The 27,826-nt window shown below is 34.3% G+C and overlaps 2 protein-coding genes across 3 annotated transcripts; both read right to left on the bottom strand.

Annotated features, from left to right (window-relative positions):
* Positions 1-7,830: 7,830 nt before the first annotated feature.
* Positions 7,831-14,251, bottom strand: LOC131641906 (phototropin-2-like). 2 transcript variants are annotated; one of them, XM_058912208.1, is made up of 22 exons: positions 13,398-14,251; positions 12,836-13,018; positions 12,611-12,702; positions 12,231-12,525; positions 11,912-12,119; positions 11,595-11,665; positions 11,393-11,499; positions 11,249-11,298; positions 11,068-11,172; positions 10,907-10,966; positions 10,706-10,795; positions 10,555-10,631; positions 10,376-10,460; positions 10,214-10,294; positions 9,866-9,969; positions 9,684-9,733; positions 9,450-9,550; positions 9,103-9,231; positions 8,933-8,984; positions 8,739-8,851; positions 8,517-8,657; positions 7,831-8,430 (listed from the first exon to the last, which is right to left on the bottom strand). In XM_058912208.1, exons 1-22 carry the CDS (start codon positions 13,868-13,870, stop codon positions 8,314-8,316), a joined length of 2,784 nt encoding a protein of 927 aa, XP_058768191.1. In that variant the 5' UTR covers positions 13,871-14,251; the 3' UTR covers positions 7,831-8,313. The 2 variants fall into 2 exon arrangements, with proteins under 2 accessions (XP_058768191.1, XP_058768185.1); XM_058912202.1 differs by having other exon boundaries at positions 9,450-9,556; positions 13,398-14,249.
* Positions 14,252-15,930: 1,679 nt separating this feature from the next.
* LOC131641917 (actin-related protein 8-like) lies at positions 15,931-23,680 on the bottom strand. Its single transcript, XM_058912218.1, has 12 exons — positions 23,256-23,680; positions 23,069-23,157; positions 22,859-22,929; positions 22,062-22,129; positions 21,821-21,882; positions 20,943-21,040; positions 20,367-20,448; positions 19,582-19,724; positions 17,708-17,853; positions 17,166-17,299; positions 16,914-17,032; positions 15,931-16,696 (listed from the first exon to the last, which is right to left on the bottom strand). The coding sequence occupies exons 1-12, from the start codon at positions 23,588-23,590 to the stop codon at positions 16,619-16,621; spliced, it is 1,425 nt and encodes a 474-aa protein (XP_058768201.1). The 5' UTR covers positions 23,591-23,680; the 3' UTR covers positions 15,931-16,618.
* Positions 23,681-27,826: the final 4,146 nt, after the last annotated feature.

Raw genomic sequence — 27,826 nt, 5'->3', positions numbered from 1 at the left:
TAGACACACCTCAAAGATCCTTTAACCCAGTCTTAAACATTACTATCATATTAAATGTTTCTAACATAAAGTATTATGTTCAATAAAAAGTAGTTTTTTTTTTTCTTCTTTAGAACCTTCAAAGAAATCATATTTTCCATGAAGTGCACTTATTCATTTTACTGAACTTGTGTTAATATTGTGGTGTTATGACGCGTTCCTATCATGCCCTTAGACGAGGTTTGCCGGTTACATGAACCTATTTTAAGTATTTATTATGTTTATTTTCCATACGAGTATTTTGATTTCATATTTATTATGTTTTATTTTGTCCATGTTTTGTTATGTTTATTTTGTGGTTATATGTTTTACAATAGTGTTGGGTATACGAGCATTTTTCGTTCATTTGTGAGAGGCGTAATTGTGATCCTATCACAAATGGCTCACCACGGGCCACGATGTGGGGTCAAAATATTCCCGTCCAGGCAGTCTTCAGAAGTACACGCAGAGGATTGTCGCTCTGACCTTACATGATGTCATATGGACATTGTACACTGACCATAGAGCACATCCGGAGTTTAACCACACTGCACTATTTTCGAGTTATCTGTGATGAGAGAGTATTGTTATTGCCTATTTATTTGAGAGGTGTCTCCGACAATTTAAATATGTTCAGGGCATTACCTAGACCGGTTCATATTGTACCTCCTAGCGTTGATAGATGGTTTCATGCTAGATGGTTTCATATTGTGACAGTGAGATTAAACTAAATGCAATGGTTTTTTTCTTTCCCTGGAAAATGTCTAAATGGTTATTTAGAGTGGTATTATAGAATATTATACCCTCGTATCATCCCCCATGTCTCAATCGAGTCTGCGAGATGTTATTTGACATTCAAATGTCATGTCACCACCTCCTCCACCAGATGGTATGAGTGATCGACACAAATGCACATAATAGCTCTTCTTTCTAATAACCTCATGAGTTTGATAAACTCAAATGACGAAATTTATGCGATAACATTGCAGATAATACACATTATCCGTGGTGGAGCAGTTTATATTTTGTATTACTATTTATTGTTGGTTCATTGACATTATTTGAAGTCTCTGAGATTATTTTATGTTGTAAATTATTTTGTGTTGATGTGAATTTAACTTAACATAACATTACATTGCACAACATGAACTTGACCTCAAATTCACATTACATGAATTATGAACTTAAAACAACATTCCATAACTTAACATGGGTCTATCATAACATGAAGTTAACTTAAATCTAACATGACATTTCATTACCAACACTTGGTTCATGACGTTTCATCATCTTTATAATATCGATAGTAGATCTCACAAGTGTCGCATCCACCTCAATTGGACACTTGGTTGTATAACGGTGAAATATACTCCACAAAACTCTTACATATGCATCCGTCTCAAACCTACTAAATTTGATCTTTACTTCATTATCGATAGTAGGTGAACGATACTAGATCTTAGCCACTTTTCAATTGTTGGTGTAGTCTATAAGAGGTTCACAAGTTTGATTTTAGATCTACTAAAGATGTGTGCTCTGTGACTCTAAGTTCATTACGAGGTCTCATATTATTGAAGGAAAAAAATGCCATACACCAATAATTATTTATTTTGGAGTGATATTGTAAACAACATTTGAAGAATATTTTTATAAGTTCTAAATTATTATCAACCACTCACGGTGATCAATTTAACAAATATAAGAGCATCTGATTTTTTGAGAGAAAAAAGTGTTGTACAAAATTTTATGGGCATAATAAATATTTTGAGAGTATAAATTAATAAAAAACGGAGGGAGTATAAATTATGAGAGAAATATTATTGATATTTTAAAATTATGGGTAGGTGTTGGGTTGAAATTGAAGAGTACTAAATTGAATTCTCTAATCTTTTATGAGAGAGAGACACGATTACCATTTAAAACATATGGGAAAGTGTCAGATTGAATTTGGGGGTGTCATAAAGAAATATCTAATCTTCTTCCCCCTCCGTGACTCCATGATGGCTAAGCAAATCAAAATCTTTCAAGTCATTAATTTCAAAATCAGAAATTTTATTCTTACACATACACCGTATGTACGGACGGTACTGTTCATGTACGGACGATACTATTCATGTACGAACGAATACTATTCATATACGGACGAATACTATTCATGTACGAACGCTTATTTTTAATACCTGGACGTGCATTAACCAACTTTATTACTGCATTAACCAAATTTTTACACTGCATTAACCAAGTTTGATGACTATTAAAAAATATTTTTAATACCTAGATATTGCATTAATCAACTTTATTACTGCATTAACCAAGTTTTTATACTGCAATATTAACCAAGTTTGGTGACAGCTAAAATTATTTTTAATACCTGGATGTTGCATTAACCAACTTCATTACTGTATTAGCCAAGTTTTTACACTGCATTAACCAAATTTAATGACTACTGTAAAGTACTGTTGAGTGTAAGTATTGGTATAATAATTGGATGTATAAATAGCATTACTCTTTCAAAATAGTTCATCATCATTAAGGATTTTTCTCTAATATGGTTCCTCCTCATGAGCATCTACAGTTATCACTCTTTCAAACCACCAAAAAGAAGATGAAGATAGGAGTACTTTTGGGTTTTTGATAATATGCAGGGGGTATTCTTATAGAATGTAGGGGGTATAGTATATAGCTATAAAAAGAATTTCTAATATCTTGAACAATTATTTTGGTCCAATTGTATTGTCCATCACATTGCTTCTAACTTAGTCTTATTTATTGCATGTCTTTTGTAGCATGCATGAAATTGCATATTACTTGATTGGTTTCACGTATGGTTAGGTATCTTGTATAATTTTGTTGCGTGTGTAGCCTTACATTCTCACACACCTTTTAGTTTGAAGAGCTAAATTGTCTTTCATTATATCATAGGTGTACTATCAAATGCGAAATAAAAAAACTACTCCATGAGATTCCTGTAATATCTTATAAACAAGTAAATGAAAAAATGACTTTCTCTAATAAATTGTCTCATTTTAAACCGCAAACAATTCTTAATACTAAATACTCCATCTCTCCGTACACGTTTATAAAATATCTCATAAACAAGTAAATGCAAAATGACTTTTTAACCGCCACACAATTCTTAATACTAAATACTCCCTCCGTATCCGTTTATAAGTAAAAAAAAATCACATTTTTCTTATTACAAATTATAAGAAAAAAATATTATTATTATTTATTTTTGGTTTATCACCACAGGTATAGTCCGGTTCGAGGTCAGTTCTGATATCAATTGGTTCCAACTCCCTCTCAATCGTAGGGGTGAGGGATCGAATCGTGATCCTCCTTATCAAGTTCAACACCAATCACCACCGAACCAACTAACAATTGATAATATTATTTTTATTTCATTTCAACATTTTATTCTAAAAATGCAATTGATTTTCTCTCATTTTTTTTCATAAACAACAATAAGATGAAAATATTAACTTTTGCTTATAAATTGGTACGGAGGGAGGAAGTTCGGCTGTAATGTCTTAAACCTTAAGAGATGAAGAAAAAGAAATATGTTTTTAAAGATAAATAAATTGAATGTTGGGGTTCAAACCTGCGCCCGTATATCTGATGTCCTTGCATAGCTACCAACTGAGTTAACTTAACGGTACAAAAGAAAATGTTTTAAGATTTAAAGAAAACAGAAAACTCCTTGAAAGTCGACAAAGACGGCATATCCGCGAGATGAGACCAAAAACAAAGTTGTCGTGATGGTGTATATTGAGATTGACACATCAGCTGACACAAGGTGAGGCCGACGATAGAGCTGGGACGACGAGAGGCTGGCGGAGAAGCCAACTAGGTGGCACGATGACACGACATTGGGTTCGAGTATGAGGGGTTCCGTCCGTCAAAGCTCGAGTCTGATTTTCCCAATTCGCATGTGTTAGTCTTTGTTTTTTGGTTTGTGGATCCGTTCATTGATGGGTTGTGTTTTTTACCTATTAAGGAGTCGCTAGGTTTCAACAGTTATAAATATACGTCTCTATCATTTTTCTTTTTACAACCTTCAGAACTTTATAGCTGAAATCAGAGAGAAATGTTTGAGAATTCTAGTGGTAATCTTAAAGAGATAAGGGTAAACTACTAAGAGTTTGTTTTTGGAATTTGAGAAATCCATGGGTATATCTACGGGAGATTGAGAACAATTTCTAAACACTTTTTGATAGAATAGAATATTTTGTAATAATTTTTTATAATTAGTTTTCTGTAATTATGTTGTACCATAACTAGATTGTTGACCAAATGCTACACAATTGATGTTTGTGTGTGTATTCACATGAATGAGAAAAGGGAGCATTCCCCTATATTACATGGTATTAAAGCTATTTCAAAAATATTGCACTGATCATGACCTTATTTTTATTTCTCTTGTCCCCACGCATTCTCACAAAATGGTAAAGTGGAATGCAAAATAACAATCATTAATAATATGATACACACTATGCTAGCTCATTCTTCCTTTCCCACATTGTTTTGGCACATACTCTTCACATGGTAACTTATCTTTTAAACATTTTTTCCCGCAAAACACTTCAAAATCAGTCACCAACATAAATCTTATATTACTGTAATCCCACCTACACACATCTACAAATTTTTGGTTCTCTATATTATCCTTTGCTCTCGTCCTCTAACATTCATAAGTTACAACCTCACTCTACTTCACGTGTCTTTTTGGGTTATCCGCTGAATCATAGAGGCTAAAAATGGTATGATTTGTCAAACACAAAATTAATAATTTTAAATCATGTTATCTTTGATGAAACCCAATTTCCCTTCACCAAGATACACTCTTTTCTCCTCTTTTATAACTTCCTTAATAATGACCTACACCCTTATCGGATGAATCATAGAGGCTACAAGTGTTATGATTTATCAAGCAAAAAATTAATAATTTTGAATCATGTTTTCTTTGATGAAACCCAATTTCCTTTACCCAAGATACACTCTCTTCTTCTCACTCTTATAACTTCCTTAATAATGACCTACACCCTTACCCGTTGAATCAAAGAGACTACAAGTGTTATGATTTGTCAAATATAAAATTAATAATTTTGAATCATATTATATTTGATGAAACCCAATTTCACTTCACCAGGATACACTCTCTTCTCCTCGCTTTTATAACTTCCTTAATAATGACCTACACTCTTACCTGGTACATCAGTGGCAAAATCAAATATCATCATCTGTTGCACATACCCAACCAACACCAGCAACTACAATTGACCAGCCACCCTCACCCAGAAACCAACAATCACTACCTCATAACTCCCCGATTAACTCATTTACTACAACATCCACTCCCTCACCACCATCAACCTAACCACATCCAATTTCACCTAAATGAAGCATAACCACTCGTAGAATGAAAAACGTTGTTAAACCTTACAAGATATTTACCCTACTAGTATGTCAACCTGACCCCACCATCTTTCTCATACCTAAAAACCCCAAACTAGCCTTATTCGACCCGAATGAAAAATATTTGAATTTGATGCTCTTATTAGAAATAAGACGTGAGAGTTAGTTCCTCATCCTTGTGATGCTAATCTTATTCAATCTATGTGAATTTTTAGGCATAAGAAATTTTTTTATGGATCCTTTAAGCGTTATAAGGTTCGTCTTGTAGGTGATGGATGGTCACAGGTTGCAGGTGTGAATTGTGATGAAAATTTCAGATTCGGGGTGAAACCAACTACCATTCGCACAGTGCTCACCATTGATCAATCAAAATCCTGGCTCATTGATCAACTAAATGTACAAAATGCATTTTTACACGGTGATCCCCATTAGACTGTCTATATGAATCAACCATTGGTCTTCCATATCCCTCATCATCCATATTATGTCTGTCGTCTGAAGAAGTCGTGTTATGGTCTCAAACAAGCGTCTAAAGCATGGTACCAACAACTTGTTGATTATGTCGCCACTATTAATTTCCACCATAACACATTAAACCACTCCCTCTTCATATATCGACAAAGTTTCGACATAGTCTACATTCTTCTATATGTAGATAACACCATCCTTATCACCTCTACTTATGCCCTTCCCAAATCAATTATGTCACTCTTAGTATCTGAGTTTGCAATGAAGGATTTAGATCCATTGAGTTATTTTTTGGGTATTGTTGTATCTCGTCATCCTAGTGGCATATTTCTCAATCAAAGCACTTATCTCTCGGAGATCATTGTACGTGCTAGAATGGCGTCATGCGAACCGTCCACCTCTCTTGTTGACACCAAGCAGCAACTTAGCAACTCCTCTGGCACGCCTTATGAGGGTCCCTCTCGATATTAAGTCTTGCAGAGGCTTTACACTATCTCACCTTCACTCGACCTGACATATCATATGTAGTTCAGCAAGTTTGTCTTCACATGCATGCACCTTCCACGAAACACAGGATTTCTCTCAAGCGCATTCTGCGTTATGTTCAAGATACAATACATTTTGGATTACATTTATCATTATCCCCCATTACACAACTTATCTCCAACACTGATGTTGATTGGAGTGAATGTCCAAACATCAAACGCTCCACATTTGGCTATTATGTTTTTCTAGTTAACAACCTTATCTTTTGGTCTCTCTCTCTCTCTCATTCTAGTGTTGGAGCCAAATGTCTTGCTAATGTTGTATCTGAGTCGTGTTGGATTCATAATCTTCTTTGGAGCTTCATTTTCCTATTCCTCAGGCCACTTTGGTGTATTGTGACCATGTTAATGCCATTTATCTCTCTGGTAGTCATGTGCAACATCACCGTATCAAGCACATTGAGATGAAAATTCATTTTGTTCGAGAAAAAGTAGCTTGTGGTCAAGCATGTGCTCTTAATGTTTCCTCCCGATATCAGATTGCATACATTTTCACCAAAGGGCTTCCTTGCTTTCTCTTTGATGATTTTTGGATCAACCTAAGTGTTTGTGAACCTCCCACTTCGACTGCGTAGAGTAGAATATTTTGTAATAATTTATCATAATTAGTTTCCTGTAATTATGTTGTACCATAATTAGATTGATGGCCAAACATTACACAATTGATGTATATATATATATATATATATATATATATATATATATATATATATATATATATATATATATATATATATATATATATATTATTCACATGAATGAGAAAGGGGGGCATTCCGTTATCTTACACTTTGAGTTTGTGTGATTCATACATATAGAGTTTTTGAAAAATTAAAAAACACTTGAGTAGAAAATATAACTTGTTCTTTGAATATTTTTGGATATGTAGACGAAGCGGTAATAACCAATAAAAACTCACACACACAACCGTGAGCACTCTGGTTCAAACCCCGATGATGACGTTTAACCTAACAATATCAATTTTTGTTAGTTGAGCTAGAATTTGCGACATTTGTTCTTCGAAATTTGAGTGACTGTTTTTATGTAACTCATTTGTAATATTTTATAAATCTTTTGGAAGTATAGTGAATTGGAAAATTGTTCTTCCTTCATAATAGATCGTTTGATCAAACTGAATAAATAAGTTATTGTGCTTCTAGTCTTTTTTTCTTTTCTTTTTTTGTCAAATTAAATTGTTGAACAAAGAGTTATTTTTGCTGAAAACTATTTATTTTAGTTGACATTGTTTTCTATTCAACACATCAAATTTCTTTATGTCAGTTAAACTTTTGATTTCACAACAAATACAAAGCCTTGTTCATAAGTGTGTCCAAGGGTATAAATATAATGCGTGTAGGAAGCACAATACCTAAAACAACCCAAGTTACATAACAAACAGCAAAGATGCAATATAAACAAAAACTTGAATCAATGACTGAGTTTCTTCCATATGCATTGGTGTAGGTTGACAGATGCTCAACATACCTTTGTTAATAATACAACATAAACTTTACATGCTATATTTAGTTCTCTCCGCACTACGGTCAATTGCGATTTTAAGCCATTTACAAAATTACAATATCAATATATCGTTCATGACCATAAACTATAAGAAGCATGTCTCAAACAATAAAACATCTCTGGTTTTATTCAATGTACATGATAATGATATACTTTTATGCTGACCCTATGTAATATATTTGGTTCCAAGTTGTCGATTTCCGGTTCAGAATATGACAATGGACTATAACCGAATCGATAGACAAAGCTCTTGAACTTGAATGTCTCAGTTATAGTGATGCTTTGAAGCATGAGTCATGCATGATGCTAACAAAACATCTCTTTGTGAGGAAATATGTGTTGAGCTTCAAAAAATATCCATATCGATGGAACTAATTAGCACGCCATCATCTTCCCATTTCTTGTCCTTTACTGTCGGATCTTTTCCTATCAACTGAGGAGGAACATCTAAAGGTGGTGGATTCTGCAAGAAACAGATAATTCCAAATTAGTTAAAATGATGATGATGTTTCTAATCATTAGCTTTAAGAGAAATCACAAGAATACTACCATGTTGCGGATTAAAGGCCAATTGATTCCACGGAAAAAAGGATGTTGTTTGATTTCATTAGCTCCTGTTGTTGAACCTAGACGACTGCCCGGGTCTCTTTGCAATAGTGCGTTAATAATCTGCCTGGCTGCAAGACTTGCCTGAAAGATATATCAAACTGTATCAGTCAATGCATGATCAGGACAATAACCGCGAAAACTGTAACAAGATCGTTAATATACCGGGATGCTGCTTGGAAAGGTAAGATCCTTGTGTAAGATGTTGGAAAATGTCTTCTGTCTATTCTTTCCTCGAAATGGTGTACGACCATATAGCATCTCGTACAACAAGATACCTATATTCAGGACATGATAAACAAATTGTGAATACTAACATAAGAGGGCTAGACAATAAAAAAAAGGATGGAAATGCTCACCAAGGGTCCACCAGTCTATAGCACTTGTATGCCTCGCTCCGGTTATGATTTCCTGATATCAAGCACCTTAAAAACCTTGAATGGTGATAATAATAACACATAAATGTTGCACTAAAAGCTAGTTATAGTCCATGCAGTGTATTATGAAAAAGAATAGAAATGCGTCATACCGGGGAAATATATTCTTCAGTTCCAACAAATGAGTTTGATTGTGTAATTGGCTCGGCAAAAAATATTGGTGGTGGCTGACTTCGAGATCTTCTACCGCTTCTATTACCAGGTAATGACTGCTTCATAACCTGAACCAATAAATATAAATAATTTACATCAGTATTGTCAAATAGCGGCTATAGCATAGAAGAATCTTAACAAAATGCTCTTGTTCTGTGACACAAGATCTAGTACAAAAAATTTCCATATATAAATCAGTGTTGTTAATCGCAGCAAATAGAAATTAGTTTGTTCAAACTCTGGTGCTATAGCAGCTATTATGCTTATAGAAAACAAGGATACATACCTGGGGTTTACAAGATGTAATAAATGAGAGATCAAAATCGGTTAATACAACATGGCCATCCTTTTGAAGTAACAGATTTTCGGGCTTTAAGTCACGATAAACTATACCTAGAAAGATTCAATAGTATACAACAATATTCAGATTACATAGTAAAGAACAATGCAATTCATCAAAGCTAAGAGCCAATGGTAAGAGTTATAGCAACACAAGTGAATGGTATAATGAGCAGCCTACCCAAACAATGGAGATATTCCAAGCCGATAACAACCTCTGCTGCATAGAATCTGGATACATACAAAGGCGAACAAGAATTATTAGGGACCGTAATATAAATATATAATACGGACTCCTATCAAAACATATAACTATAACTGAAAATACAATTCCTGTTCTAAAAAAGGAAAACCTCAAAATACCTTGCTGAATCTTCTTTTAGAATCTTCATGGGTTGCCTGTCGAGTAACGCAAACAACTCACCCCCAGGGCAGAAGTCAGTAATCAAACATACATGCGTGTCTGTCTGTAACAACAAAGGAAATATCAGAACAGTTGGTAAGCATCCGATAATTAATAGACACTGCCATTATTAGTCTTTAAGACTTTCTTAAATCAATAATACTGCTAAGTCATTATGCAGGAAAAATTTCAGGCATTTTATTTAGTTAAATCAAGATTGCTTTGAGTGAACATTGGAAGACAATATGTATAGAGACTATAATCTTAATAAGATAGTAATCATAAGATACTATATAAATGAGAGTTACCTGAAATGAGGTGTATAGTGTTGGAAGAAAAGGATGATCTAGTAATGATATAATCTCTCTTTCAATGCACGCTCGATGAACCTGTCATAATAAGGTGATTTTCAACATGCAAAATTCCTATTAAAAAGAAAACTAATCTAACTTTCTTAGAAATATTCAAACCTTATTACGATTCATCATTACAGACTTTTCCATTGCCTTCATTGCATATAGTTCGCCGGTACCTCGAAGTTCCACTAAATGAACACTGTAACACAAAACAGAACCACACCATGAAAATAATGCGGAAAGGAAACCATCATCCTCTTCTGTTTTCCAAGTTAACTAAAAGTTATTATTACCTGCCAGTATCTCCACAACCCAAAGGCCTTATGGGAGAAAAATGATGAAGGCCAATTTTCTCGCCTCTTGCGGTGATCTAGAAAAAGGAAATATACATTATTTGTATAAATTTCATTCACCACAAAGGAAGTGAAACAAATAAATTGATACCTTTTGAATAGCAACCCAACAAGGATTGTCCCTTTTGTGTGGTCTTGGAAAAACTGTTTGAGAATGAATTGCCCACAAATCTTCTGGTCTCTATATAACCATAAAAGTACAAAATCATTGATAATCGATTTTTATTTTCTTACGTAAAAATATGAAACAATACTAGTTTTACTTATTTATAACCCAATAGGAATACCTTACCAAATTGGCATCAGGAAGTTCTCTAACAGCTTCATCAACATTTTCTGCAGTAGCTTTCACCTAAAAGGAGAATATTTGAAAGCATGGGAATCGTGTCATCATGATACATTGTATTCAAATCATGTAACAATGATAATAAGAAAGAGATTTCAAACACTCACCAATTTAGCACTTTGTAGCTCGGAACCCTCAGAGAGGCGGTTTCTTAAAGGCTCTAAATGATCACTTCCATCCAGTTGAACACCAATGAAGTATTGAAGTTCACCCTACACACATAAATTGTTAACTTTTCATGTTGCAAATGAATTGTTTTCTGGGAGAATAATAGAGCATTTCAATCACCTTTTGGTCACGCATAGGCTGCAAGTGAAACAAATTCCAGAATTTCTTTCCTACAAGTTATAAAACCATAAGGGTTCATCTTGTCAATAACAAAGTGAATCAAAATGATGCTAGACAACGATCTCATTTTGACCAATTGCTTACCACTCTTAGTATAATTGATCAACTGAACTGTGATTTCCCTCTGATCTTTGATAGCATCTCTAATTCTAGAGACAGTTGCCTGGTCTGTTTCTGGTCCTTGAAGAAACCTGCAAAACATGTGAAGTAGATGTAAATCTAAATGCAACTTTCCAAGAGACATGACATATGGTCCTTGTATACGAAGCTATAGTAAAATTTATACCGGCAATTCCGACCCAAAATTTCTTCTCGCGTGTATTCTGTAAGCTCAAGAAAGCTATCTGATGCAAATATCTGCAAAGAAACCAACAATAATCACTCGTAAGTTATGATATCAGCACACATAACAAGTTTCATACTTTATAGTCACATGATATCTATCATCTTTGTGAATGTAAGTTAAACTTAAAAGTTTAATATGTATTAGGTGAAAATAAGAAGATAATAAAGTATGCTTCTAAGACAATCAGTTATCATTTTCAAGGAAAGATAGCACCAATTGCTCCAAAAAAAATTAAAAAGAACATTAATTAATCTTACTATAGGACAATCTGGAAGTCTAGGATCAGAAATCACAAAATTCTTTTCTATCCTTTCCAATGTGGTTGCTAAATCAATTCCTTGCCTTATATCCCTCTCTCCTAGTTCCCAATTGGACCATTCTACTTCCTTTGTCATCAAAACTTCAGGTTCAATAATAGCCTTCTCCTTATCTCTCCCAAGTGAACTCATTGATTTCCCTTTATTACTGCAATAAAAGAGAAAACATGTGTTATTGAAAGTTTTTGAAATAGTTATCCTTTTATACAAACTAGAGGTGAATTATCAATCAAATTTAGAAAGTAAATTAACAAAATACCCTTTCAAAGAAACTCCTGATTTTCTTGACGACTTGCTCCTTTCCTCGTAAGAACTAAAGCGCGAAATATTATTACTATCACCATGGAGTTTCAACGGAGTTTGTCTACCAAGTGGTGTACCAGCATTCACAGATTCAACAGACTTTGGCAAAGCAAATTCGTGATTGAGATTCTCTTGATCTTCATGCAATGTGGTGGAAGTGTCCTCATTCTTACCGCGAATAGTCGATTTAGGATCCTTAACGGTTTGAATAACCTCGGTGATTGAACCCATAGCTTTCTCCTTTTGACGAGCTGGCAAATGAGAAATTACATTAGTAAATGTGAAGTCAGAGTCATCACACAAAGTCTCACAAAATGGCTCAATTGTTTGTATTACCGTCGTAGCGAATTAATGATTTTGGTAATCCATTTGGTCTTAGTTCCTTCTCGTTCACACCTTCCGTGTACTTGCTCACCTCAACCTGCATTCTGTAGTAGTAATAAGCAATATCTGTGTTAACCAATTATTACTATTATAGTAAGATCTTGTTATACACTGATAAAATGCTGTTATGTTTAGAGTTCTAAACTTCTAATACACCATAGGAAAAGCAGGACTAACCCTATGAATTTGATAGTATTGCCATGATCATCTTTGATTGGTGTAACAGTTAGAAGATTCCAAAATGGTGTTCCATTTTTCTTGTAGTTTAAAAGCCTGCCGCAATAACTTCTCCCATTCTTAGTTGCATCCCGAATTTTTGCTACTTCATTCATGTCAGTTTCAGGTCCTTGAAGAAATCGACTGCAACAAGAATTTGGCTTCTTAAATTAAAAAATAATTACATTTTCTAGCTATAATATGCCTACAATTTCAACCTCATCATTAGAATCTGTGTGTAATTATTCACAATTTTAAGGAATCTTAAGTAACTGCATCAGCATCTGCAACCACAAATTAATTCACTACATTTTCTAGTGACATATACCTACAAAGACTAACTCTCCGATGCTAAAGCAACATATATATCATGCTATCACAGTTAACAGCAATTCCGGCCGCAAAAACTGAATTAGCCTTTAATTTTTCACAATATCAAGGACTCTAACCTAACTGCATCCGCGACCGCAACTTAAAAGCATTCCTTTTTACGTATAAATCCGAAGGGTGTAAAATTGCTTACCAATTCCTTCCAATAACCTCTTTTGATGAATAACCAGTCATAGTAAAAAAGCCACTGCTTGCATACAAGATAGGACAATCAGGCTTAGTTGCATCCGACACAACAAATGTTTGTTGAAGTGTAGCCAATGCTTCTTTCAAGTCTTGTGAAACTCTTGGAATCAACCCTGACAATCTAGCCTCCGAACCAAAATTCGAATCCCCCGAAGTCCTCGTCGATTCAACAAACCTATCCGACATGCTTCTGCTCTTGTCACCATCAACTGAAGAACTTGATGTCTCAATTCCCGCTTTGAAATTGCTCGAGTTCACAACAAGTCCCCATTCCGCCGTCCTCTCGGCTATGGCTGCTTCGGTTAGAATTTGATCATCATCATCATCACCAGAAGCAGCCTTTGTTGCAGCTGAGTTTTCATCATTCTTGTTAGCAAATGCCATCCACTTACTATTACCAGAGGAATCTTTTTTCTCCATCTATGAACACTAGTTGAATACCAATGAACTATGAACTATCAAAAAGTTTATGTTATTATGATGAAATTGAAATGATGATTGAACATGAAAAGTCACAAAAAGAGAGTTACTTAAATGCAATGATATGAATATAGATAGTACTGAGTTAGCCACATAAGGAATGTAGCACAGGGTGAAAATGAAAGTGTACTGGGTCTTGGTTTTGTTGGATAGGATTGTGTTATATGATTATGTCTTTTAGCTTTGATTTCAGTGCACAGAGTTTAGACAGAAAGGATAACGTTCTAGGATCACATAATAAATACAACAACTCACTGTGTATGTGTACAGTGTTTGTACTATTATCTTCAATCAACTCTTAATATAGTAAAAATCTATTTCTTACGAGGTAAGACAAAACGTTTTATATCCTTTTATACATATACACACACGAATAAAAAAAGGTGAATGCGTACTCCGGTTAAGCCAATTCAGTTGGTAGTTGTGCAGAGACATCAATTAGGCCGCAGAGAAGGTAGAAAGTAGAAAGTGAAGAGGTAAGGTGTGAAGAATTGTGAGGCTAGAAAGTAATTGGCGTGGCACGTAAATATCAGTGTCAAAATTAAATAATTTGAGAAATGACAATTGAGGATGATAGTGAAGAAAGTTTGGAGGGACTTAATGGTGTGGCTGTGAGAACTTCCACGTTAAAGAAATTGACATTTGGAAATAGTGACTTGGGAGAAAACCTCCAACAAGCATTATTATTGTGTGAAACTGAGACCACGTATGGCTTCATCTCTCACTCTCAGTGATCCCACACCTGAACACGAATACAGGGAACTAGACATGACTATTTATTTTACTTTTGGATTTTAATAATAATTTGATTTATGTGTTTTAATGTAAAGAGTATTATTTATGTTGTCGAATAATCATACATTATGGCAGTTCTATTATTATTAACGTTTAATTTTTATCATAATGACTTTTGAAGTTATATACATAATTCGTCAATTATGATGTGACTTTGTAATTTTTTTTACAATAGTAATGGATGAGAATTAATATCTTTAAAAAAAACTCAAATTTCACTTTAGTTTAAAGTATGCCATATAAATATCTCGGTTTTGTGTCAATTCAGATTTTTATTTTCAATTTAATCGTATTATTAGAATTTATCTCGTTTTAAGATATTATAAATTTCATAGTATATACTATATATTCAATAAAGAAAGTACTACTAGTATCTGCTAACTATATGACTTCAAATATGATCACCACCTCGTTCAATGGATATATCCGATTAATCCGCACAAACATTCATGGACATAGGTATTTTTGTCATCCTAACCAGAAAGATGCAGCTACATGGTAACATAATAATTTGTGTACTCAAAAATAGGTGGTCCAAGTGAAAATGAAATGAGTGTGTTGTTTAGAAAGGTGTCTCCTCCTTGCTAGAGTAGTGTTAGAAGGGTTAGAAGGTTCCAACTTTTTGTTGTTGACATTCCAAGGACTTGGAATATAATGGAAACTTATTGGAAGTAAATTAAATTGATCTATAATCTACATTATGTAGGGTCTCCCCTACTCTTAGTAGTGCGGTGAATCTATGTCTAGCCATTCTCGTGTGCTACATGAACAAGTGTATCAAAGGACCATAATTGATCCTTTCTGTGGGGTTTTACAATTAATATAGGATTTGATTGACATGGTTAAGTATATACCAACTCAACAAAACAGATTCCAACAAATGTAGCATAGCAGATTTTCTTCAACATATGATTAACAAATGCCCATTTATATCATTTAGTTCCAAATATTGCGAACCTGTAATCCAAAAGAAATTATGAGCCAATTGATCTTCATCCTTTCTCCGGAACTCTTGGACAAAAAGACTGTTGGTTTCATGGCATTTTAGCTACCACAAACCCAATCAATCTTGATAGTTTCACATGTTTTATGTTGAACTTCAATTATACAGCTTGAGGATAAGCTAAAATTCCTTGGTCAAACCCTTATTTTGATCTTCATTTTGTTGGTTCAAGACGAGGAGGAAAGACATGTAGTCATTAAACTGTCCAAAATAATTAATATGATTGAGAATTTTAAATTTTCAAGTATTACATTGAGATTGCAAGTTTTAAGAAACAAATTTGTTACAAGTCATTTTCTAGGAAGCAAAAGCAACCCCATCTTTTCCCACAACAAACTTCCTCTCCACTAACCACAAACAATGCACTCAAGAACACCAAAGTAGCATCAAACTGTAGAAGTGTAACCACTGCAAGTACTCCTTGCCATTGACCATAACCACGGCAGCACTTATCATCTTCACCCAAACCTTGACACCAACCCACCCAAATTTGTGTCCTTGTTTTAGTTTCTCCATCAATCATTTTTTTTTCTTTCTATTATTGGTTGCACTTACATAACCATAACCAATAATACCCATTACCAAGTCGTATGTATCTCTGATACTTTAAACCCTTCAGCTTGTGGATTGGACTTAAACCGTATTAACACATTTTTAACATGGTACAGTACTTAAATTACAGATGAAGCCTGTCTCTTTTCATTCTAAACAAACTGGATGCTTATATAGGCTTTTTATCAGCAAAGCTATGCGTAAAGTAATTGTTATTAAAGTACAAGTAAAACTAAATTCACTCCTATCATGTTGCTGCCCCATGATGGAAATTATTAAGCAGAATTGCTGTTATAGAATAATTATATCATCAAGAATAGAAGATTCGAACCAAGTAATCACCATATTCGGTTGAGTTTAGACTTCTGACGGAACTGCTTCTTTGTTGTACACCAGGGGGCAGGAAATGTGCTCAACTGAATATAATTCACACAGTCAGCTCTACATAAGCACAAACTATTTATATTATGTAACCATATATAAGCTGACACAAAGTTGTTAATGAATATCTAGTCAATTCCATTTTTTTAGAAAGTTTCAATTATCAAAATGTTCCAACTTAATCAGCATTAAAGTGAGGTCCTGTGGAGCAAGAAAAATGTGAATCTTTAAAAGACTTAGTGGATAGCTCACACTGCCAATAAGCTTTGCACCAAACCATGCAGTATCCGCACCATGTGGAGGAGGGATGACTCTGATTCCATTCGACATATCAGGAGGAAGTAACGAATGAAGTTCCTTCTCTAACCTTTCTGAAGCATATGATCCCAAAGGTAGAGTTAGAAAATGGTAGCCCGTAACAGGGGTATTCCGTGTCATGGTTTCAGCTCATCTTTATGCCCAGATACAAAGATGAAAAGTGCCAAAATGAAAAGAGACATTTACCTGCTAAACCTGGTAAACATGCAGAACCTCCTGATAAGACAATGGTCTTAAACCAATCACTGCCGCCTGCTAATTCTGCAGAATAGCAATGGTCCACACAGAGAGCTGTGGCCTGGTGCAAACTCATTGCTCGACTATACCAAAATGTAGAAAAATGGTTAAGCTAGAACAATATAAACAAATAAGACGGAAGAGGATCATAATCAATCCATTGTACGGCATGGTTTAGACAATTATCACAAATTACCATATCATTAAATAATGTATAATTTAGGTTCATTAGTTTTCAAGTGAGTTAAATGCCTCCAAAAGAAGATTACCAAAGTTGTGTCAAGTTTAAAAATAGTATTATCACCTTCTTACAGTACTATGAAAAATGCCACTAATTATTGTACTTGATTTGAAGTTGGAAAGAACAAAAATGAAAAGAAAAAACGTCATCAAGCAAAACAGCTAAATAATGGCAGGCATGAGTGTAATCTCTGAAGCAAATCAGTATACAAATAAGTTGTAACAATATTGGAAAAAGTAAAAAAACTTACACCCCAGCAAGACGTGGCTGGAATAAGATCTCTCCTGTTTGAAACCGCTCTTTCGAGAGTGTATACCTCCCTTCACCAGCTTCAAATGATGCTTGTGTATCTTTCAATAGCTCAGCTTCATAGTCATACGCCACATAGCATAGCTTCTGTTTCCATGTAACCAGATATATCAGCCAACCACATTAATATGATTTTAAAGTGACGTAAAAATATGCAAGGAGCACACTAATATAGGAACCTGTAATTTTTATTCCAAAAAATGGAGCTAGACTTCGCAATTCAGAAACATAAATCTATAGAAATTTGAATGTCTAACCGTCCTTGCCCCTATAGGCCCCAAAAATTACTGACCTAATGGTTTCCTTGTCTCTATTCCCTTTGATTATTTATATCTTGCTAAATATTTTTAATTAACAACTTACTAACAATGAAGACCTTCCAAGTTCTAATAAGCCTTTTAACTCTACTAGCCAATGTGATTTTTGTCTCATAAGCAGGCTTACAAAAGAAGCAAACAGGTACCATTGACTCTCACCACACTTCAGGAAAAAAAAAAAAAGAGAGAGAAGATGGAAAAGGAACAAAAAACATAAAATGGAAACTTTAACGAGATCAAAGTGTACCATCAATTTTCTGAAGTGTCTAAATAGTTAACCTCTTGGACACTCCCCTTGTTGAACCCATGAAAGTAGAGTTGTCAATTTGGATTGCCAGGGAAGAATACAACCAGACCAGCTTTAGTGGAGACTAATAAATTGCTGAGCCAGCCTAATCCTTTGCAGGCTAAGGGCTATTTAGGTTGACGGTTGAAGACTTAGAGTAGCTTCATTTAAGGAATTTCAATTAATCATGACTCTAACAAGTGAATGTTTGTTTTAAATTGACATTAGAGTAACTTAAGAAAGATATACAACACAATTTAGTTGTTGATTTTGACATTTTTGGGGCATGCAAGTGAGCCTTTTTAACCTGGGCCCAACTATGTTGACATGGTCTATTCACTTGTCCAGTTATTTGGGCCACTACTGTAACAAGAATCCAGCAGACATCCTAACAAAACTTTCCTGACCAAGTTTTGAAATAATGGCCGACAAGCTGGTAATAACCAACTTCCATTTTTCTGCTCAAGGGAAGTGTTGCCAATGTCAATATCAGGTCTGTTGATAGCTCTGTGACTGACTGCAACCATAACTATCAGGAGTAAATTTAGGGATTCTGTTTCTTATTGTGCTCAAATTTGTTCTATGGCATTCCTCCCTGATAAGCAGGGCTTGTTTGATTTGAAGGAACATTTTCTATTTCATTTATTGTTTTCATTGCCTCTCATGTTACCTAGATGTACAAAGGAAAGGGCTTTCATGAGGGTGATGATCAAATTCATAAAAGGCTGACAAGTGACAACAACCAAAAACTGCCATTTTTGTCCGACAAGATAATGTGGTGGTGGAAACCGCGGTATTTTTCCATAATCATCAAATGTAGAACCATTCTCTACCATAAAGAAACCAAATGATTTGGCTTTGATGCTTAAATTCCTAAAGCCTCCCTTTCACTGATTAACTTCTTGGCAAAAATATTTAAAAAAGAGGGGGGCAGGTAGAATGATGAACTTTGTCAAAAACCAAATCAACTTTGAAGCTTAAGTTATAAGACGGATGCCCGGTTTTCATATCTCTCATAATATCGCATACCAGGAACCGAGACATGTGAAGCTTCTTTAGATATTGCAACTAGAATAAGAGATGTTTAAACTAAAATGAAATTCATAAGCAATGTAGGGTCCACTTCTGTCCTTCCAAGTACATTTGTGGCATCAAATATAAGTAAATTCTCATCAAATAAGAATTTCAAAACAAAAAAGACAACAGCAATACCTCTTTCAGTGTGCGAACAGTGTACAAAGATTCAAAATTTAAGCTGTTTTGTTGCATTTTCTCTCTAAGAAACCCTGTAAGTTTTAGTGCTCCCAGCCCCACAACCTCCACACCCACCTTTCGCATCACTTTACCATTTAAAACTGCAAAGCAAAAACACATATATGCTCAATCAGGGGAGAAAACAGAAGAGATCAACAATAAACCCATTGACTTCAGAGTAAAGTATAATGTATATATTAGAACACAAGAGGTGATGTTAAGTGTTGACTGCTTCTGAACCGGATTATGCAAACTGACTTAACGGAAATCACATTTGAAAACCAAACTAACTAACAAAAGATACATTTGGCAATCAAAATAACAAACACAATACACATCCGAAGATGTTTTAGTAATTTTGATACATTAAGGGACTATAGTGATAGCACCTCAAATGATAAAGGACCAAAATGATTGTTTACTCAAAAGAGAAACTAGTTCAGACTAGGAGTAGTTAGCTTGTTAGTTAGACGGAATTAGTTACCTAATTAATAGGAGGGGTCAAGGGTAGAGGGAGATCATAAAGATTTGTAAACATTTTATGATTTGAGTGACCAGAGTGATGGCTCAAAATTTTGGAGCATAGATTTCTCAGTATTCAACATAATTATTCTCTTTTGATTCTTTCTATCAATTTTTCTTCTCAATTTTCCACATTCCTAACAGTTCATGTATTTTATGTAAGAGATATTTAGTTAAGCATAAATAGGAACTGTATGAGAGAACAAAATGATAAAGCATACTTGGAACTACAGATGTGACTTGAAAGCCTATATTAATAGATATTCCAGAAGTTTGTTTTGCAGCATACAGAGCTAAAGTTGCCTACACTTACAAAATAGAAAACAAATAAGTTAAGAAAATATAGTAAGAATAAGTGCTGTACAAAACTAAATAAAAGAACAAAATTTGATATTTACTCATTGATTTACAACATTTCCATCTTCAACCATCTTTCTTTCTTTACAATTTTATGCCTTTTCAGTTTACTGCTGAACAACGAGATTCTTCCCAATTATATACTCACTAATCTTTGCAGAGTGATTTGAACAAAATAATTTCAGCCTTAATTTCATTTCAAATAGGGATTTGTGTTAGGGAAAGAGCAGGGAATACTTGTTAAAGAGGTGCAAGTACATAAATCCATGTATGCCTCTTTTTTTTTAAAGCTAAATTTTCCATTTATGTCTCTTCTCATTAACTAAATTAAAGGAGGAAGAAAATGGATCCTCTAAGTCCAACACTCAGATCCAAATCTTATTCTCATGGGTTAAAAGTTAAATGGTAATAAAATTTCTGTTCCCACTAAAATATGCTACCTGGTTGAGAGCACAAACAGCAGGAACATTCAGGTCAAATAGAGCAGCACAGATTGCATCTTTAAGCTGCTGTCTTGATGCTCTGGCTGATTCGGTATCTGCAATGAGGAAAGAGGTCATTAAATGACTAGAAATAACCATGGAACCATATTATACTGTCCTCTTGATGATCATGTATGCAAAAACTTTACACAATGCATGTAATTTAATAGTATTCTTAGTATCATATTATATGTTAAAACAAATGATGAGTTAAAATATCAAATAGCTCTTGAATTGTATGAAATTTGGTAAACTTGATCTACCAAATATGAACTTTAAAGTCAATAATGTATAGCATACACAAGCACGCACACGTATGCGAAAGTGCAGCAGCATAACTGACTTTGACATGGTTAAAGCAAAACCTGCAGTGGTTTCGTAGTGTTCCTAACTTCACAAATAATCATAATTCATACAGTTATGAGGGTAGACAGACCAAGCATTTTCTTTTATAAATTTTTTCCTAATAACTTTTATTTTCAAAGCATATAAATTGAGGTGTTTATTGAAACTGGTTAAGGTTTGGCACCTGGTAATGCATCCAAACAAAATTACGCGTATTTCAAAAATTATATACAAATTAGTTCTTAAGAAGGAAATTCATGGGCTTCACTAAAATCTTGATCGAGTAAACCCCTAAATTGGGCTTTCAAAATATAGTGTCATTGTCACCGCATTATTCTCCAAAGAATTTGTCACCAAATTAGTCCTTGATGATCTAATTTCCAAATCATACCACATTTGTCTTAGGTAGGACAGAAGGGTTTACTCAGTATTGATCCGCAAACAACACAAGTAATTTTAATTTTCAAATAAGTAAAAAGAAATTAACTAACCATCATAGTGGCATATTGGTAAAGAAACAACAACTGCTTGAGAACTTGGTTTCACCTTCATCCTGCAGAGAAAGCCACCAATATATCCTTGCCATTAGACATAGAATTTGCTCAAGACATACACAAATGTATAACCAGTAGAAAACAACTACCCTTTCCACAACACCGTTACTACAGTTTAATATTAATCATCCCTGGAAAAAATTTCTACTCCAACAAGGAAAAGCCCAGAATGATTCACCTGCCATAGACGGTCCCAAAAAAATGTCGAAGCCTAGTATATATCGGTGTCTCCACATTACCAAATTCCTGCAAATGAAATTCCCCAGAAGACATTACTAAATGGAAACCATTAAAACAAAAGAAAAAAAAGTTTGTTTTAAAAAAAGTAAACAAAACGAATATATTATTTTTGAAGTTGAAGAGAAATAGTTTGAACATGATCAAATAAAGTTATTGATAAATATTAAAAGAACAATTACAATAAATAATAAAAGCATATGTAAAATAAGCATCTCCGTCTCAATATTTTTAGAAAGCTCGCCTTTACCATTCTCTTTTCTATACAAAATATATATTCGGTGAGGCATTCCCTTATACAAGGTCAAAGAGATCATCAACCTCTACACGGATTTAAGTGAAATTTTCATAACGCCTATCAACCATGCTACTTTTTATACTTTTTATTTGAACTCAAGTCATAGTAAGCATAGGAGAAGAAAAATCCAACCAGATGGGTCGATGCTAGTTAGTAGTCACTACTCAGTAAATACTTTCAAATTAGAAGTTAATAACTATTCCTAAAAGTTTAAAAATTTACTCAAACGTCCAATTATATACTTCAACAGATGCTTTATTAAATGATATTACAATGGAGCTCCGTGGTTATTAAATATAAAAACTTAGTCATAATTCAACTCCATAAGTTACCGAGTTTATCCTAAATTATTATAAACAAATTTTAATGAAGAGGTTAGACACAGCAAACACTTCCAAACCTTGTAAATCTGTGGCTCCAATTGAACCAGGTAGTCTTACCAAAAAGGTAGGAGTTCGCCCCAATGGACGCTCCTCTTTGCTCCAACCAAATTTGCAATAGCCAGAACCACCTACACACAACAACAGCAAAAATAACTAACTAAACGCATCATCTCATATGAAGCACCAACACAAACAAGACGGTGAGTTCGGCGAAATCATCATTCATTTTGTTGAAGCTGAAAGTGAATTCGAACATGTGATAAGTACCGTCGATGATAACAGCAGGAGGAAGTCGTTCCCGTTGGCCATAAATATGCTTAAACGACAACACGCGTGGCGTTTGAGTAACAAAGAACCTGAAAAATTCAACTCTAAATTAAACACAATTACTAGTTCTAAATCATATTAAAACAACACGAGTAGTAGTAGTTACGGTTGTTGAATTGTTACTTACGGAAGAGGATAACCAGAGGTTAATTTAGTTTCCGAGAAGATAATGGAATCGTAGTGTAGAGGCTGGTGATTGTGAAGGAAATGATCCCAGAGTTCGTTATCGGAAACAAGAGATCGCCATGATTTGCAAACGATGCAGAGTTTAGCGGCGTGTTTAGGTTCCAACAATCGTATGATTTTGAGGAGTATGTCAGAAGGGAGTGAGTCGAATAAACCCAAAGGAGCGTCATGATGATGAGATCGTTGTGATGAATTGTTCGAGGTGGTTGTTGTGGCGGTGGTGGATCGTTTAAACGATGCTGCTGAGTCGCGTAGTTTTCGGAATAGTGTGGCCATGATTGAAGTGAAGTGTGAAAGGGGAATGGAGTTAGTTAGTTATTGGGACTTATGGAGTGGGAAATGGGAAAGAAAAGAAAGAAGAGAAAAGTCTTGTGTTGACTATTGCCCGCCACTATTTGTCTCATTGCTATTGGAGGTAAGTATAAGAAATTGTGATGAGATTGTGACACAATCATGACTAATTCAAAATGTTGTTACAAAATAAATTTTCTAAGTATGATTTTCTAAGAGTTTTGATTTGTATACACGGTATATTTCTAAAGGACGACAATTCAAAATGTTTTTATAATCACAAAGATTATTTATTGTATAAGAGTTTAATGGATATGCCCTGACAGTGTAAAACAGTTTTACACTGTCATCCAATAGAAAACAACCAATTTGCTATGTCATTAAAAAATTTTAAAAATAAAAGTGTGATGGAATTGGATACATGGTTGTAATTGGTTGACAATGTAAAACTATTTTACACTGTCAGTGCATCATCCCTTTTCTCATTGTATAATCACAACAACAAATATAAATAGACACATTTATAAAATATTGCTATGCATAAATCTTATTAAATTATTATTACTCCCTCCATTCCTTTTTAATTGTCATATTTTAACTTTTTACAGATACCAAGAAAATTATTATGTTAACTTTTTAAGCTATAATTTTCCTTTTGCCTATAATACCCTTAACTTTTAATCATTTCAATATATTTTTTTCTTTCTCATAATAATTAGTTAGGGGCAATTTTGACAAAACTATAAATGATTACTATATTGAAATTTGAAAGTGACAATTAAATTGAAACAAATTTTTTTCACAAAAGTGAGAATTATAAAAGAACGGAGGGAGTAATAAATATTATATTTGATAAATTAATTTAAATTTTTTAATTTTATTTTATTAAACATTAATAAAAGTTTTTTTTAATAAGCAATTTGAAGCTAGCGGGTTTCGACATTATACTAAGGAATAAAAATTATTTAGATCTGATAGTTCTTAAAAATAATTATTATTCAGAATATTAAGATGTTGTGACATCTTGCTTAACATCTTTCAAGCACTAAAGAATAAAAATTATTTAGATATTTAGATGTGATAGTTCTAAAGAATAAAAATTATTCAAAAGATCAAGATGTTATGACATCTTGCTTAACATATTTCAAGCACCATATTTTAGCAAAATTTTGTCAATCCTAAAATCATAGATCCAACCATCTCCCCATTTAGTAAATTTTGGCTAAAACAACCAAGAACCAAACTACACAAACATATATCAGTAAAAACGTTGTTACACAAACACAAGCTACATGCTAAACATGTAAATTTTGTACATGAGGAAAAGATAAGAGATGCTCCTCCTCAAACACAGTTCCAATTTACCATCCTGGACTTCCTAGATGAAAGTTCACATAACTCAGCGTACAATACTGAGGGTGGAAATAAGCTACTAGGCTAGGCTTTAGAAGGTCTGAGTCTGGCCTACAATGAATTTAAAAGGCATGAGTCTAGCCTGAAAGTTTGGCCAGACCTGAAAGTCTATTTAAAAGTATGATTCTCATGAAAGTTTTCAATTAATTCATATTACTTAAGAAGCCTTATAGATCGACCTATATATGCATATATAGGCCAACCTATTTAGCCTTTATTCTAATATATATGCATATATATAGCTTTTTTTCTTCATTTGTGTGTGTGAAAATATAGGCCGGTCTATAAGGCTTCATAGGTTTTTTTAATAGCCTAAGTCTGGTCTATTTAATTAAATAGGCTTTTAAAAAAGCCTAAGTCTGGTCTTTTATTAAATAGGCTTGGTCTGGCCTGACCTTAACTAGGCTAGGCTATAGACCCCTGTAGGTCGTCCTGGTCTATTCCTACCCCTACACAAGACATAACTATGCTCAAAACTCAGACCATAAGACACAAACATGATGTTATAACAATCAACATGACATTCTGCAAATACAACAATAACAGAGGTAGCAGCAGAAGCAGAAACAAACAGACACAAATAGACTCAAGACTCACATGACAGACAGTCATGCTCCGCCTAAAATGTTGCATATATCAAACAACGTTTGACTTAGACCTAGACTTACTGACACTTTTCTCCAACTTTTTAGCCAAAAATTGACAAAAATAGAGCAAAAAAAATAACCTGACACAAAAGAATCAATGTAAGCAAGAATTGATTCAAGACAAACAAGAATTGAACCTTCTTAGCACTAACATCTTTGGAAGATTTTCTCATTGTTGAAATGCAGTTTGTGAGGTTGTAAAGACTTTGAATACAAGGACAGTTACCTAGATTATAACGAACCCTTGCTTGTAACGACGGTCCAGTCAATGAGAGCAATTTTGGAAGAAAATAAAATCATCCTTAGTAACAGTGCACCATTCACATTTGGAGAGAGACATGTTTCTTAGCAGCTTTTAGGGATGGCAAGCAGACTAGCACCCGTGGGGCCCACCCGCACCCGAACTCGAGTCAACGGGCGAAAATCCAAGTTGACTGGGTTTGGGTTCGGGTGCGGGTTTGGGTATTGTGAAACCCGCACCCGAAACCCAAAATCACACCCGCTTTTTTATATTTATATATATATATATATATATATATATATATATATATATATATATTTATATATATATATATAATCTTGTGGAAAGTTGTAGGAAAAATGTACTTTTTTATGTATTTTACTGTGGGTTCGGGTTTGGGTGAAAAAACCTGAACCCAACGGGTGTGGGCATGGGTGTTATTTTGCCACCCGAACAACATTTAGGTTTGGGTTTGGGTTTGGGTGCCGATTTCGGGTGCGGGTTTGGATAATGTGAAACCCGCACCCGACCCGACCCGACCCGGTTCCATCCCTAGCAGCTTTGACCTCTGGAAAATGTTACAACATTTTAAATGACATTGTTCATGCCATTGGAAATGCTTTTTTTTAGATTGCACATATCACAGGATGAAAGCATATAGGTGGCAGACCGACCAAACAGTTACTACTATAATTCTTCAATTGTGCAATTCAAAAATTACCCCTCATATTCTCGATATAACTTGCAACTCAAGTTATAATGAAAATAGTTCCTGCAACTTCTCAGACATACTAATCTTAGGAGTGTCAATATTTGCCTCTAGCAAGACTCTTGACACAATGGTGACTTGAACCAAAGACTTGTTTTAGTAAATAGAGTTAAATTTCTGAGTATCTTGATTGTAGTAGCTTGTCACACAACAATGTCATGACATTCAGTTTGACATTGTACACTTATAGTAATCAACCTAATAGAGAATACATCTTACTTCAGCAAAGTAGCTAATCTTAAAGAAATATCAAGATTCAATTAATTCAAATCAAGTGACCAGAATATCCTCCAATATTACAATCTTCATAGACTTCGCCAAAATATTTTACTCCAATATTCACCATCATTAGTAATTTCCTCTGAAGATACTGATGATTCCAGACTAAAAAAACCCAAATAATGAACTCCTTCTTAGAAAAAAATGTATTTACTTGAAAGCTTTCTTATTTAGTGTCTGCTAGTCTTTTCACAATTTCTGGAGTAACAACCTGCTGAGATGATGTTTCAATATCTGGTTGAACATTACTAAAGGTAATTCTCTCAATAGAGAAACTCAGAAGCATACCTTGTTTTCTTTCAAGGAAAAGATAAGAACCTTTTAATACTTTACATATCATAGATTTTCCTTTTCTATAGATCACAATAGAATATACTTGTTTCTATCCTCCAAGATATTCACCTTGCATTAGAATGGTCCGATCCATTAGAATATATTCTACCACTTTTGTAAGTGTTTGATGTTGCACCTTCTAGTGTGACATCTTGACTTCATCTTCATTGAACACCAAGTAAGAGAATAAGAAATTAAATACTTGTGGTGACGCGCTTGAGGAGGTGGAGAGGACCTGTGACGCGCACGTGAGGTTTTCCTTCTTGACGCGCCAAAACGAGGTTGAGCTCCTTGCGACACAACAGGCTGCTGGTGACCCAGTATAAGTGGAGATACACAGGCAGCGGGTGCTGAGATGTTTTTTGATATTTTTGTTAGGCACCCAGTTGTTTTTTGGACACGACCTCGTCGTACACAGATGTCGTTTACCAGAGGTACTTATCAGCTACCTAACGTATCCATGAGTACAACTAGGGAGCGGTTACACTGGCATACAACTACCATAGACTCAGAGAGGGATGCCTGTGGAAGGCAAGGAC

This window comes from Vicia villosa, linkage group LG1 (genome assembly GCF_029867415.1).
Source record: "Vicia villosa cultivar HV-30 ecotype Madison, WI linkage group LG1, Vvil1.0, whole genome shotgun sequence".
In the NCBI taxonomy this organism is placed as follows: domain Eukaryota; kingdom Viridiplantae; phylum Streptophyta; class Magnoliopsida; order Fabales; family Fabaceae; genus Vicia; species Vicia villosa.
Note: the sequence above shows the minus strand (reverse complement) of the source record. Positions and strands in the feature narration are given on the sequence as shown.